This window comes from Aythya ferina (genome assembly GCF_964211825.1).
Source record: "Aythya ferina genome assembly, chromosome: 4".
NCBI classification, from domain to species: Eukaryota; Metazoa; Chordata; class Aves; order Anseriformes; family Anatidae; genus Aythya; species Aythya ferina.
Window position 1 is genome coordinate 12,820,520 of NC_140300.1, and position 16,071 is coordinate 12,836,590.

The 16,071-nt window shown below is 40.7% G+C and overlaps 1 protein-coding gene across 2 annotated transcripts in view; it reads left to right on the forward strand.

Moving 5' to 3' along the window:
* CRMP1 (collapsin response mediator protein 1) overlaps positions 1–16,071 on the forward strand; it is a 49,122-nt gene that overhangs the window by 11,729 nt on the left and 21,322 nt on the right. For both annotated transcript variants that reach the window (XM_084516449.1, XM_084516450.1), the window contains exons 2-4: positions 4,083–4,171; positions 9,605–9,789; positions 11,252–11,416. In XM_084516449.1, the coding sequence (XP_084372575.1) occupies positions 4,083–4,171; positions 9,605–9,789; positions 11,252–11,416 (439 nt within the window). The remainder of the gene's footprint in view (positions 1–4,082; positions 4,172–9,604; positions 9,790–11,251; positions 11,417–16,071) is intronic.

The window sequence follows — 16,071 nt, forward strand, 5'->3', positions numbered from 1 at the left end:
GTGCGGTGCCAGAGCGCTTGTAAAATGGAGCTGTGGGGATGCACAAGATATGCATCGTTTGCTTGCTGAGCTGATGCTGTCTCATACCCAGCCCCAAAACCCGGAAGCAAACAGCTTGGCGTTGGTGCCACCGCATCGATGCTGCAGTGATGGCTGGAGAGCCACCTCGGCTCCAATCCTCCCCCTAAATGCTGAGCAATTGCATGAATCCACACCTCCCATGTCAGTGAGTGCAGGGTTTTTATTGCGTTGAGTCTTGGCACCCGGTGAATTGCTCAGTTTTTATGTTCGTTGTAATTCCTCCTCTCTGTTTTGCTGTGTCCCTGCTGTCTGTCCTATGTAAAGGTTTATACTGCTGTCACCGCCTGGGTTGAGTAATGAGCGCGCTGTTGTTTGTATTGTGAGAGCACCCGAAGGTCACCCCAGTGGCTGAGGGTACATCTGAGAGCTAAGCAAAGAAAATGGCCTGCCTTGAGGGATTTATAGCTGGGAAGGGGAAATATGGGCCAGCGCTGCATGATTAATTCATGAGTTTTGGGCCACTCCTCCCTCCCCCTGCTTTCCCGAGGGCACAGCAGACCATGGCTGTCCTCCAGCCTGTAGTGTTATTAGGAAGAAGAGGACTTCGGTCACTAGTTTTTCTGGATGCTTGGCACATGGTTAGGAAAACTGTGAGCAGCCTGCCTGACATTAGGTCCCTGGTAAAGAGTAAATGGCTGCTGACCACACACACGCAGCCGGGCTTTGTGCTGGGGAACAAAGGCTAACCTAATTCTCAGTCCCTGTGTACCCAGATTTCTGTCCAGGATTTCACTGCAGCAAGTACTGGTGACCTGAAACAGCACAGGAAGCATCCTGGCACTGTGGGCATCTCAGCAGAGTAGGGATGCAACATCCTTTTGTGTTCTGGCCAGGGCCGTGCCTGTTCCAAAGCTTAGGCTGCAATAGGCTCTGATTATTCACATGTTGACCAAAGTTTAGTTCATAAACAATGCCACAAATTGCTTGGAAGTGTGAACCCACACCTCCCTATTAGCCAGTTATGCTTGTGTCATTTTTCTAGCACGGTCATGGAAATGCATCAGCGAGGACAGGTGCATGCAGGCATTTGGTACCAGCGTTCAGGCTGGAGGTGAGCCACTGCTAGTCCCCACAGGGTGTATGGGGGCACAGCGTGCTGCTGGGGTGTCCGTGCGGCACCCAAACCTGACCTGATTCCTTCGTGCCCATCAGCACCATCTGTGTAAATGTACCCAGCTTTGCTCCTGGCTTGTTGTGATCTGTAACACGTCCTACAGACGCACTTACGGTTTTGAGTGGTTGGGAAAAGTGCCAACAAAACACTTTTCATAAGAATTTGCTGATTCACTGGGATCAAAATGTATGTCAGGATGTTTCCGCATCGATCAGTCCTGATGAAAGCTGGGCACGGCTCCATGGACACCTGCCTGGTTGCTTGTGTCCGTGGTAGCTTGGCAGACTTGGGGAGCTGTGGGGAGCATCAAAATTTGTGGGGGATTTGGCAGCCTCATCTCCATCCCATGGCTTCCTATTCCTGGCTGAGCACAGTCTTAGCCACAGGCCAACTTAGATGCTGCTTCCTTTTGCAACAGTGTTGGGAGGTTTGTGGGTTTTTTTTTGAGCAGGAAGTTGTCAAGAAATTAAACATTGAAAGCCTCTGTAAAGTGCAGATTGCTTTCTTCACCAGAATTTCTTAGACCCTCTGAAATGCTGACTTTATAGCTAAACATTCAGTAATCCTTCATAAACTGTAAGTGAGACTTAATGTAATGGATGACACATAACTGAGTGCTTTCTTGAAACTAGATTTGTATCCTTTTTGGTTTCAGATTCTTCTAATATGTTGTTTTGCCACATACATATACATATATAAAAGCATATAAAATCCTTATGTATACAGTTATTCTTCTGGGATTGTGCTTTGTTTTATTTTAGTCTGTTTTATTTTCTCAGCCTGCTACATTTGTTTCTATGTATTATGCATCTTCTCCTAAGTGTAAAAAATAAAAAATATCAGTAGAACATCTTGATGAGCATGCAGATTTTTTAACTCATCAGCAGTGGCAGATGCAATGCTCTAGGAGCATTCCCTGCTGGTGTCAATGTGCTCTTGCCTCTTTGTGGCAGGACAGTATTAATGTGTAGGAAGGCAATTGAATGAGCTTAGAAAGAGCTTACAAGATGGTGGTCTCTGCAGGTCAGTGGGCAGTGCAGTTCATCATCATGGTGAGGAGATGCTACTGCCAGCACATGGTGAAATGTATTACCTTTCAGGCTGCTGATTCACAAATGCTACAATTATAAGTGGCAGTAGAGAGGCTGGTGGGGAGGGGGGAACCATGGAGCCTGGTCTGGCAAATTGCAGAATGAGGACTTGCACTTGTCTCTGTGCTTCAGTGGGAGGGTGCCAATGTGTGAGGCAGGTCCCAGGGAGGTATTTCAGTGCAGTTTTGGATCTTGATTCCCCCCAAGGTCATCTGGCTGCTTCAGCATAGGGAGAAGAGCCTCCAGCCTTCTGTATATGTACTCTTTTGTCATGCACTGTATTTAAAATGTCTTTAATAATGATGGCTACGTTCTCCCTTCTTGCTTTTCTAGAATGATACAGAGGGGTATATAGGCTTCAAACCCACAAAACATTCAAGTACAAGCTCAATAGTAAATACTCAACATTAAGCCTGTAACTGTGAAGTTGCACTGAAGAAAGGTTGTTATAACAACCCTAATTCTGACTTAGCATTTTTTATCAATAATTTTTTTAGGAGCTCTTGGTTGTTGCCCTGGTTTTGTAGACGAGAAGGCATATCAGCTTGTTCAGTTGTTTTCTGAACTGGGAACTTGAGACACACGTGATTTGTATGTGTGAGTCATCGTGTAATTAAACCGTGAACTGAGTCTGGAGTGAGGAGTAATAAAGCATGGACAAAATGGAGATTGTGGGTTACTGTTTGGTGAGCCAAGGAATTAATTTATAATAAATGGCCTATTATATATGAATGGGAAAAGAGGGTTCTGACTGCAGCATTCACTGTCACTTGGCAAATGCCAAGTGCCTTTCAAAAGCATCATGCCCTGAAGTTGCAGACTTTCCTTGTTTCTGGGTAGTTGGTGGGGTGCTGGCATTTCCAGTATGATTTCTTCAGTGGGGGAATTCAAATATTGGTTCTGGGGAATATGCTGTGGTAAAAATTGTTTTCTGTAAAATCTGTGGGTTTTTTTGAGAACAGAGTGTAACTGTTTGAATAGAGAAAAATGAAAACAGATGATGGTAGTGAGCAGTGTCCCAGCAGATTTCATACAGAATCACAGAATCATTTAGGTTGGACTGTTCCCGATGTACCACATGCTATTTTAGGTAAACCTAACTTTGGAGACTACGCTCAGGGACTGACACACAGCATGGGGAGCCCCAGTGCAGACTGCCCCCAGCCACCTAACTTGTATTAACCCTTTGGCAAGTACTTGCAGTTCTTGCTGCAAGTACTTGCCATAAACCAACAGACAGCGATTCCTTCATCATGCCCTCAGTCTCCATGCAGAAGCAACCAACTAGAAACTGTTTTTTCTGCTGCACCTCTGTAACACAGTACTGGAAGCACAAGCTGTGGGCTGTGCAGCCTCTTCCAGTCTCATCTCTACCCATTTCAAACTCTGTCACTCTTCCAGGGGTGCTAAGAATCTCCTTTGAGCTAATCTACAGTGTTGGGCAGTTTGGTCTCTGGGATTCACATTCCTTTTTGGCCTCCTTACTCTAAGGTAATGGTAAAAAGGGGATGAAGCAGGATTTCAAGTGTTTCTATGTTTTCTGCTTTGAGGATAAAACTGTGTGACTATCATGAGGCCTGATGTCCCAAAAATCAGTCATAGGCACTCAGTTAAACCAGGGCTTTTTCTTCCACTGCCTATGTACCCCTCTGAATCTATGGCATAGATCTATACTTAGGGTGAGTGTTTTGATATTAATGGCTTTGCATATAATATAAGCCTGTTTGGTATCATTAATCTGTTGTTATGTTTATTATTTTGAACAAACCCACATTTCTTCCTTTTTTTCCCCCCAGAGTGACCGACTACTCATTAAAGGTGGAAGAATTATCAATGATGACCACTCCTTCTATGCAGACTTATACCTGGAAGATGGACTTATAAAGTTGGTTTTTTAAACATTGAACTTTTTTTGCATGCCTATTGGTGTAGACTAATGTGATTTATTGATGGTGTTGACCAGACATCTTGCAGATAGCATCTTGGTTACCTCTAGATGTGGGGTCATTGTAGCGGAGCGCTAGATAATGAAATTCTGCCATTTTATCCTTGCTAGGATTTGATAAGTAGAAAATACCTTTGCTGTAAATGGAAGATATTTGCTCTTTGAACAGTTCAGTTCTAGCTTCTTCCAAAACAGTCAGACTGAGGCAAGGACATAGGGTACCTCAAAGCAAGAAGTAATTGTCAATCCAATGAATATTTTTTGGGTCCATGTATAGCAGGAGGGTTATTACAGCATTTTTACTCCCAAATCTAATCAGGGCAAATACAGCCATGCAGTACAGTATTGTGCAGCACAGAAATGTCAGTGTTATGCAATGCTGAGAGGGACTAACTCCTTCTCAGTCCTGCTGTTGGTTAATGCTGAAGTATAGCATGTTCTGTTTGTACAACAGTGTTATATATTGCTCATATGTCCCTTTTCTTGCTTAGAAAAAGTATTTGATCTTAAATCTTCACACAGTTAGAAAAGAGGATCCTACAGATTTATTATGATATATAATATAGAAACTGGGAAAGTATTCTTGGGTAAATATAAATAGATATTACTGAAAGCCCAGTAAACAGTATCAGAGAGATCGTGTAGCTGTAGTGGTCACACCTTGACTTGGGGATGAGGGATAATTTTGCTGAATTGTGTGTGTTTATAAGCACTATAATGTACACAGGGATTAAAACCTTTTTCTTGGCTGCTAAACATTTTCCTTTTTGATCTAACAAGTTTGGTCTCCAGAGGCTAAAATTTACTGCACAGAAATATTATTATGGCTATATGGTAAATAATTAATTACTTACTTGTTTCCAGAGCTCCTTTTCTTGAGAAGATATCATCAGATTAAAAATCTGCTTCTTTATATATCTGTGCCTACTTACATTATTCATGATTCTTTTTTTTTTTTTTTTTTTTTAAGAGAAAAAATTTGGAACACTTTTATCCACGGACTGTATGGTTTTCTTTTTAGTATTTCACTCTGCTTTTCCAGATATGGTATAACATGCATTGCAGAAGAAACAAAATGAACCTGTTATTATAAGTAGAGAAAGCACAAAATTTTGAACACATACCTTTTTTTTATAAGAGCAATAAAGTTGTACTCTCTGATAGATATTTTAGTTGATTTTTTTCTCTGCTTTTGTTTGTTCAGATGCACATTTTCTGTTAGTACTTGTGAGCATCAGAACTGATTCAGCAACTAAGTGCATGAGATGCTGAGTCTGAAACTGCTGTGGCAAAAATCTGTGGCAAATTTTTGGCCTCGATTCCAGAAATACAGTGGTACTCCTTAGGAAGTTTAGCAATGCCAAGTTTTCAGCTGTCCTGCCATTTAGCAGCCCTTCGTTAAGTACATAGACTCCCTCTGAATTCTGTACCTCCACAATGTATCCCAGCTGCTGAAGATAGCTAGGATTAATAATGAATGTATGGACATTACCTTAATTTTTAAAACTCCTTTATCTTTCCCAGAGGAGGCAAATCTGCTGTTCAACATCATGAGTCATGACCAGTGTCCTGAGTTTAGGTGACCTGAGATTTTTGTGTGCGAGATGCTAGAAGTCCTGCTCTGAAACACTCAGCAGCTAATTTGTGAGCACAGTCTGATGTGAGAGGGGCTTGGCTCCTAGCTCTGTTCAGATGATAAACTCTGCAGAACTGGGAAGTGCTGTATTTTGTGAGATTGGTCTTTTTCAGTTTCTCCAGCTTAAACTGCCCATTGTGTCTAAATGTTTAACATTTAGTTCAGTGTTGTTCAAGATCCTTTGGAGCTGGATCTTGAACCTCAGGCACCCACATTCAGTTGATGTCCTCCGGCTGCAGATCCTGCTGTTAACACAGAATTCTTTCCACAGAATGGAATGGACACTAAACCACTCAGCCCCGAATAGGCAATAGTGTTATGGCTTTGCTGGGATATAAAAGACTGGGGTTCATTTTCCTATTCTGCAGTGGAAACTGATTAGAAAACAGAAGGTTGGGTTTCTCTTGCAGACTAATGAAATAAAGTAGGGTCTTTTTTTGGCCTGTGTACCTGCAAATTGTTCTGCAGAGAGGAATGTACACTTAAGCTTGAATGCATTTGAAGATTATCTATAGTTTGGAGGATGGCAGATGCTTTTTCCAACCTATCAAGGCTCAAACTGGCTCCCTTGCTACAAGGGAGCATTGATACATGTGCATTTTTTCCAGCTGTAATTTAAGCCATGAATTTTTGAGTGAAATTTACACTGAAATAGCAGCTGAGAGACTGTTCTTCGTTATCTAAATAGTAATTTAGATATTTAGTAATTTAAATGACTGTTGTTACATAAATAATATATTTTGCGTACATGTATCCTGTCTTTCTTATCCACATGAGGAAATGAGCCTTGGTCTCAGTGTGAAGCAGTAGGTCACAGTCTGATGCTTGTTGTCCTCTGCTCCATCCCTGCCAAGGGAAGGTTTTGGGTCACTCTTGGCAGGGGGTGACTACAAAGTCTGCAGGATGGGTGGCTGGGGACCAGAGCTGAGCAGACAATAAGCCAAGCTAGAGGGAGCCTGAGGTGTCTAAAAGAGATCTGGGCTTGATAACGACTGAAATAACTCCACTGAGTTCTGGGGGAGTTTTCCAGCTTTTTCAAGATAAGCTTATGAAGAGCTGGAAGCCTGATGTGTTTAAATCCATTGTGTTTAAATCAGCTTGTGTACGACAGAATGTGCCAGCTTGCTCAATTGAAAATTGTAGACTGCATCAATCTATCAGTCTGAGTTTTCTAGTTTGCTAAGTTGCTGGTGCATCAGAAAAGCAGCTCAATCATTTATGCAGTGCCTAGAATAGAGTTATCTGTGCTATTGTATTTTTTCACCCACAAGTAACTGAACCCCATTCTTACTAACATACAGTTAGTATTGAGTGAGCAATTCAGGAATCCTGTCACATTATCCTACTCTGTGTTTGAGTCAGTCAGAGTAAAAATCACCTTGGAAGCTAGTGAAGATCAACCTTCTCCTAGCCTTAATCTTGATGCCAGGGCAAGATATGAGACAGGATCCCAGCAGGTAACAGCACAGCATCATCCACAAAGGCCATTTGGTCCCATGTCACTTCAGGTGACTTGAGCCATTGTCAAATAAGCTGTTACTCAATGGTACACTGAAAATAATGAGCAGTCATCAAAAAACTTCAGTGCATACTTAGCACCTTTTTGCTTTGTTAGGATGTGTGTCCTCTTGAATAGGGAACTGGTAGATACTGATTGTGGAAGAAAAAAAAAGAAAAGTGAATTGCTTTTATTGCTTTTATACTTTTGTATAGGTTTGCTTTAATAATGTTATTTTTAGAAGGTGTGGTAGTCCTTGGAGTGCAATTCCAGTTTAAACGTATTTAAATGAGATTGGTAAGATTTTTTTTTTCCACTTCCAAATTTTGTAGCCACACAAACACTGTACAAGGCTTGAGGATTGTTCTGATTAAAATCTGGGGAATAGATTCCACTAACAAAAATTGGTGCCACACCATTATTATCCATGGGTCTACATAACTTTATACAAGCTCTCAATCTGCTCGTGAGTTGGAGTGCCTTATGCTATGCCTTTGCAATTCAAATTTTGACAGCAGAGAAGCTTCTTGCAACATGCTTGTGCAATTTGATGTGCAGGGCTGCTTCCGCATATCGATTCTGTGTTTGTCATGGTATCATCAGCACTCCCAGCTGAAAACAGGTTACAGCATGCTCCCAGTGCTGTATGTGTTTATGAATGTTAGATGTCAGACATGGGGTTGCTTCAACGTGCTTCAAGCTGTGATATTATCAACTCTCACAAGCTAAGCACTTTTGGATTTGTTTAGCACTGAGCAATTGAGACCACAGCTCCGTCTGCTGCTGGGGAGTTTGCTCATGGAGTGGCTCTGCTTCCCTCCAGCCAAAACCCACAACACTAGGGAACCAAGCTGCTGGAGGAGACATTTTTGCAAAGGGTATTAAAAAAAAAAAAAAAAAAAAAAGACCTCTTGGGGCTATTTGGCTATTTATTAACTCCGGTGTTTATTAATTCTGGTTTGGCCAAATTCCAATTTGAATAATTATCTTTAATTATCTTTTTTCTTTTTTTTTTTGGTTCCCTTCTCTCTCACCACTGGCTTTAATTAACAGTTACATCCGTTTTCTGTTCTGACTTGTTGTGATTGGCTGTTAATCAGGTGCTGTGTTTTGTTCCATAGGTGGGAGTTGCATTTTAATAGGAGAGAAACAGATTGAGCAGCTCAGATGTCTGGGGTATTTGTTTAGCTGTGGATAAATGTTATTTTATCCCAGACAAAAGGAAATTAAGACAGGGACTGTGTGTCAGCAATATGAGATAAACAATTCAACTTACACTATGTTATAGTTATCTCTAAGCCCAGATAGATGACAGATAGCAGTGCAAAGACATGGCTCCCACACAAAACAGTACATTTTCCTGTTAGGAATCGTACAAAATAGACTATAAAAACATAACGTAACTTGAAAAGCTAAAGGTTAATTTACTCATAGCTATGTCCATGAACACTGAAAGTATTTTAAGTATCTAGAATTTGCTTGATATTAACCTGGGGACAGATTAATATTTTTAATAGTGAAAACAATCCTGTTTTGAAGAACTGAAAGGGGAAAGATAGCAGCAGGTAATTAACATTGTTTCCACACAGTTATGCAGAATATTTCACTAAGCTTTAGTTGTAGGAGGATGAAGAATATGTGACTTGTTAAACTAGAGTTGTTTGACTCTCAAATGTGTATTTCTGTATTTTAGCACATTTAGATTCTGTTTTAAGGGTAATTTTGCATTGTTTGATTACAAAGTAATTATGACTCTTTTCTGATGTACCTTTTGCTTCTGCCATATATTTACAATTCCAGCGTACTGTCATATTTGATCTGTGTTTTTAATTTTCATTTAAGAACTTAATGTAAAATATTGGAGCCCCCAAGAGAAAGTTAACTCCAGATATTTGTAGTTGCTGCAAGACAAGACGCTTAAGTCTCATCCTGAATCATATATTAATAATTTAAAAGATCAGTTTTTAATGCTGGTATATTACAGCTTCTTCATTGGCCACTAGAGCAATGCAGAGCAATGAGAGCACATGGCACAGCTACACAGGTTCAGGAATGCTTTGTTCTGCCACAGCAGTGCACAGCAGCCAGAGCAGGTGTTCAAATTTCTCCTTCCCTTTGGGGTTGTAGTACTTTCTGCCTCTTGTATAGCCCCTAGGTTTCTCTCCCCTATGTGCCTCAAATAGCTTCTGTCCTCTTTGCTTCTTTAAGTAAAATAATATTGCTTTTCTTTGCTGCCTAGGCAAATAGGAGAGAATCTGATTGTACCTGGAGGAGTAAAGACCATAGAGGCTAATGGGCGTATGGTTATTCCTGGGGGAATAGATGTCAACACTTACCTACAAAAGCCCTACCAAGGAATGACTACTGTTGATGATTTCTATCAAGGCACAAAAGCAGCACTAGCAGGAGGCACCACCATGATCAGTGAGTATTGGCAATGCTAATCCTTCCCACCCCAAGTTGAAGCCTCTACTGTAGGTGGGGATAGTTACAGGAGGCTCCATAATGGTACCCTGAGATCTTTTCCAGCGAATCTTGATATTTCTGGGCACTATGTTGGGAATTCATTGAGCACTGTGACCCAGGGCTGGTTTGAAAATGAATTTACACTCAGAATGAAACAGCAGCATAGGGAATTGTCTCTTGGATTTCCCTCTGAAATACAGAACAAGCATAAGGGATAATGCACATTTTAAAAAAAAACTGTAGTTAGTACTATAACTATATGATATAGAAAATCTGGCAAAAATCTGTTGTTCCCACCTAGTGACATTTCAGGGGCTTTGGAAATAACAAGATGCTTATTTCTGAACTCGGATTTGGAACCAAGAATAGAGGAAGTCCTCATTGGAAATGTCTTAGAATCCTTGGTGAAAGGAAGAAGTGTTTCCAGTTGTTAAATAACCTTCCTCTGTGTACTATATGGCAGGAAAAGATTTATCTCTCTCTTACCAGGAGCAGTTTGACCCACCCTTCACTAGACTTTGAGAGACAGTTGTTCAGATGACAGATTTTCTTAGCTTCTTTGTGCAGAGGAGCTGCCCTTCTGGAGTAGAGGTTTGCTCCCTCTGAATTAAGATGAAGCTACTTTTTCTGCCTGGTGTTATCAATCACCTATGTTCAGAAGAAAATATCAGCTGAAAGGATGTCAGGCAATAAGCACAAAATACACTGCTGTTCATTAGTTTCATCAGCATCTTTTTTCAGTGTATGTTCTTCAGTTGAAGCTTCCTGTGATACATTAGGTTTGCATGTACCATCAGTAAGCCCATCTTTGTTTCCATGCTTTCTTTTGACCTAGCTCTTCAAAAAGATAAGTATATGTGCATAAGTAGTATAAGTAGTCATGTCCTTATTTTATGTCATTTTTGCTTTCATGCTCTATTTTCTCTGTTCAAATATTTGGCCATATTTCCAATTCTGACCACTGAGAAAGCATTCAACATCTTCATCGATACATTGGTAAGGCAGAGTGAGCCAATTCAGTGACTATGATGGTCTGATTAATAATGATGGTAACTATGAAATACATAGAAATGGACACACCAGACAACAAATACAGCTAAGTCCAGAACGTTAAGTCTCTTAGAAAACTGTAAATGGAAAGATAAATATGCCCTAAATGGTGAGATGTTTGAGTCTTCCACTGTGCATCTATTGCTGCACCAAGCAGCTTGCCAAAAACCCTTGCTTTTAGTGTAGACTATCCACAAAGTATGTGATGCCTGAGACAACAGGATCTGGCTAACATCCCAAAGTTACTGTCTCCACACAAACTGACCCAAAGGCTACTGTTTTGGCTAAGATTCTTGAAGGTTAATTACAGGAACTAAGGAAATCTGAACAGTGTGTAGTCTGGGTAACAGACACTGAATCTCTTTTTCAGTTGACCATGTGCTTCCCGAACCTGGATCGAGTTTACTGACCTCCTTTGAGAAGTGGCACGAGGCAGCTGACACCAAATCTTGTTGTGATTATTCTCTCCATGTGGATATCACTAGCTGGTATGATGGAATTCGAGAAGAGCTGGAAGTACTGGTGCAAGATAAAGGTTAGTGAGTGAAAATAAACAGTATTTTTGTTTTTATTGAAATGTGAAATGTCATACAGAGGTGAAATGAATGTTGTTAAAGAATACATTGTCTAGAAAACAAATGCACAGGTGCTGGATATGCTACCCAAGATTGTGCCCTACTTTGAACTTTTGTATTCCCTTGCTGCTTTTGCTGCTTTGTAAAATGGACCATGTATGTTATCAGACACTAACATATCGCTTTACACTTGCTTTTACATGTGGAAGTAAGCTTAGACATTGCATAATGAGACTTTATTTTAAGATAAAATTCAGAGAGCAGCATTTAAGGTAACCACCATTCACCTCATTTCATGAATGGAGAGAGTGAGACATTGAGTTCAGATTTTTACTAGACTGGAATCTGTCCATTTAGCTTCATCAAATCAAGCCCAAATATGAAAGGCCAGATCAGTATATGTGTCTGAGAAATTTGCATCACAGGCTGTTGCTAATTTCTCATCAGTTGTCTGAGATACTTTACTTGCTAGAAATTTTTATAAAACATGGCTATATTTTTAAAATAGGTTCAAGTTATTGAAGAAAAGAGAGTCTAAAATTAGGTACCTAATAATGAAAAAGCGTCCTGATTTTCTCAAGTGTTTGGTCTCCAGTGGCTTTCCCTGAAGTTACTGGAAGATGATTTGTATCAGGACTCACAAAATCTAGGTCACTAATTTAGGAATCTAAATTCAGGATACAGTTCAATTAACAGGTCTACTGTCATGTGAGATACTGTAGGTTACCCTATCTGGACTCCAGCTACCATTCGGGACTAGGACAGATAAAACAGTTCATAAATTATCTTCCACATTCGCTACTTCAGTTTGGAAATGTCTTATATGGCAGGGTATCTTGGTAGCACCAGATGCCTATGTGCGGGCAATTGAATCTAGCCTTCAGAAAGTAAGTTTTGGTCTAGTTCCTGCCAAACAGTGTGGATTTTCTGTCCAGAAACATATTTTTTCAAATGTTTCTCACTTGATATTTTCTTTGTAAATGTATGGATATTAATTAGGGAAATATTTTCTGAAACGGCATTTAATTACCATGAGTAAATCAGACAACCTTTCTGTTAGGAAGTCTTAGTATGTATATGCATATTTGTTAGGTGTAGTGCTAGTGATGACTTAGGTTTCAAAAATTCTCTTCATGTAGAAATATACCATCAAAGTAGAAAAAATAAGCAAAATCCTATTTTTTTGAGTGAGCAGTTATTCACTGAATTACTGTGGAGGTGAAGTCACATAGAGGAATTTATCCTGTGTCGCAGCTGTACATTTGCTGTATAACCAGTGTTTAGGCAACAAAATTCTTCAATAAGCAAGATTACACACAATTTAGACAAACTGCTACTGGTCTTACATAGGTCTTTATAATATCAGTGATTTTTACAAGGTGATGACATCTGTTGACACTGATGGTGCTGTTCCCTGTTATCAGTGTTAACATGGATACACTGCTGTGCATTAGCTGACCATCAGACAAGTGCACTGTGCCTTGTTTCAAAAGTTGGGTGTTATTTTCCAGAGCACGTGGTTTACAGGCAGCTCCACACTCTCACATGTGCCTGGGGCTTACAGTAAAAGGCCAGTGCAGACAGTTAACAGTTTTTTTCGACTGTGGAAAAGTGAATTTTCAATATACCTCTGACCTGCCTTCACTTTTCAGAGGAAGCAGGAATCAGTTTATCAGTTCCTGAAGTGGGATGTATGATGTGGCCCTTGGTGGTCCCTTTGGTTGCAGCAGCACTAGGACATCACCTTTGTTCTCATGGGTGCTGCAATATGGCTCAGTCAGTCAGTCAATGAGAATTACTCATGTGTGAGGAGGCAAAAGGTATGGGAGAGTATGAAAGCATGAGCACAATAGAAAATATTTCAAATTAACGGTTAATATTTGCTGATAATTGGAAACATTTGAGCCAGCTGGTGCAAATAGACTTGATGTGAATGGAGTGAAACTGGTTTTCATCATCTAAGAATCTGGATTGAATTTGTTCTCGGCTGATTGTCTGGTGGGTGAGTTAGGCAAGGAGCAGGGCTCAGTTAATCACATTTCAGTGCTGTGTGCACCTAATACGATCTTGGCTCCTATGAGTAACAGGAGCTGCTGATGAGGTGCCCTGTCATGAGGTATAATTGAATAATTAATCAGTTTTAAATCAATACAAAGATAATTTAAAGAGACACAGGGTTTGGATGGGCCTGGAGCTTTTTTAGAACCAAGTGTGGATTTGTAAAGAATCAGACTTGGAGCAGTTTAGCAGCTAATTTGTGATAGTGATTCTCCAGTGTATGTAAAGGAACAACAGCCTGAACTGTGTTGACAGAGGCCTTGATGATTCATTTAACTACTGTTCTTTTTCACTGTTAAAAATTTTATTGAAATTTGCTGTAGAGCACTCTTGGTGCAAGAACAAGCATCCACCCATGATGTGGGAAAGATTGTTGTATGCAACAAATGTTAAACGTGAAGTTAAATATGCAGTGAACTAGGTCTTTTGAAAAGCCAAGTATTTCCAGTGAGAAGATCAAGGCACCAGACCTAGGCACTGGGCAAAAAATCTAAAGTTGGATATCCGTGTATATAAATGGGTGTTATTTTACCTTGGTTATCTTGTAAAGGCACTGTCTTATGCAAGATTGGATGGTTTCAGCTATCTTTCCTGTTAGCAGTAAAGGCAGCCTGTGAAGTGCCCTTCCATTTTGTGTGTATCTGATGTGGTTTTCGATTTACGTCAGTGACCACTGCACGAGCTGTCAGAAAAGGAGCAGGCTCAAGGTCCTACAACAGGGTCCCTTCTGGGGTGCTTTCTACTCTCATGGAGTTCAGGGACAACATTACCTTGAGTGGGAGCAAAACTCATTGTCTTGTTACCAAGGTCATAAAAGGGCCTAAAAGAAATTGGAAGAGTTTGTGATGCTTTGGCAATGCATGTCTTCCAACCATAATACCTAGAGAAAATTGCCTTACCTCCTGCAGGGCTGTGATTAATGAATTACCTTTGGCTAGATCTCAGTGGATAAGGGAGAGCAATAGGTCACCTAGCTCTTTGCTTACAGAGAAATGCATACAAGAGGATTCAGTCACAAGCTGTCACTAAGGCTAGTCTGCGTGGCTTGGACTAGCTTTGATATTGGTCACCCGTGCAGAAAGGTGGCTCCCAGGTGCAGCTGACATCTAAGACACTGTGGGTATTGTGAAGAGAAAACAGAGCTTTCCTCAAAGGCTGGTTAGGCAGATGTGCTGAACACTGCTGTGGTCAGTCAGAGGGTAGACAGGTCTGCAGGTGTGAGGCTGTAAGCCTTGGTCTCAGGGAAAACATAGTTAAACTTCAAGATTTTAAAGCTGGGACATACTGAGTACATTGAAACTATGTAATATGGAACAGGCTGAGGCATTACAGTTAGTAAACCCATGTGTGTTTTATGGGATCCTGAGAAACAGAAACAAAGATAGACTCAGCAGCTGAGGGGGCTCCACAGTTCAGGGTGGATTCGCTCGGCTTGGTAGTCAGTGAGGAGGGGCCAGCTCCCCCTTCATATTTATCTTCAGCTGCCTGGCCCTAGCAGGAAGACATAATACCAGGGATCATTTCAAGGTTTTATCCTCCATGTGTGACTGTAAGCAACCAAACCCTCTGCTTGAGGATATAGTTGTGCATGTGTAGACCCATGAAGAAGGTATATCTTCATCAGGGAGCCTTATTCATTCAGCACAACCAACATGAATAATATGCACAGTTCTCTTTCTTATTTCCTTCTGCTACGGGAAGCAGTTTTCCTGACAGCTCTTTTGAAATGCAGCATACATGGCTTAGCCTGGAATTTACTTTTCTTTGAAGCTAGAAAACTGAGATCAGTCCCTGTACCAAGCTGGGGATGTTGTCAGTAGACCAAAGAGTAAGGAAAGTTTATAACTAGTATAAATTAATAATATACAGAAGATATCAACAGAAGATGTCTGGAATTCCCATTCCCTTAAAATATGAAGCTGTGTAATCCCTCTGCAAATCTTTAAAACAAATGGCAAAACGTAGTGGTGTGAGTACAGTTGATACTTGGCCGCCAACACTCAACACTAGCATTTCTTACTGATTTCTAAAATTTGGTGCTGTCATCCTTCATAGTTCTGTATTGCTGCCAACATAAATCCTTCCATCTTTGGAATGTGGAGGGAGATGTATGGCAAGCTGCCCTTTGTAGCTGATTTCAGGCTTTGATTCTGGGTCTCCTGTCAGCTCAGCTGGGTGCTTTGGGCAGTAGGATCAAGAAAAAGCAAGCCAGTATGTTAGTTCAGACACATGGTTCCTACAGCTAGCTCCTCAGCACTTTGGGGAAGCATAACTGGAACTTTATCTGTTTAAAAGCACAGTTTCTGGTCAAATTGAAGTGTTTTCCTGATCAGTTAAAGAAACCTAAAAAGAAAACTGGCAATTCACAGAACCTAAATCTTTGCATTTTTTTTTTTTTAACTTTGCATATTTTACATACTTGTTTTAGCCACTGTCATTTGTCTGTGATTTGGCTCCAAGCAATCTCATCTGCAGTGGTGGATGGGGTGCTCCAGGGCTAAACACTGCAATCCACAGAGTCCAGCAAATCCCCTCTGAAAAGAGGGGATTTAGGGTT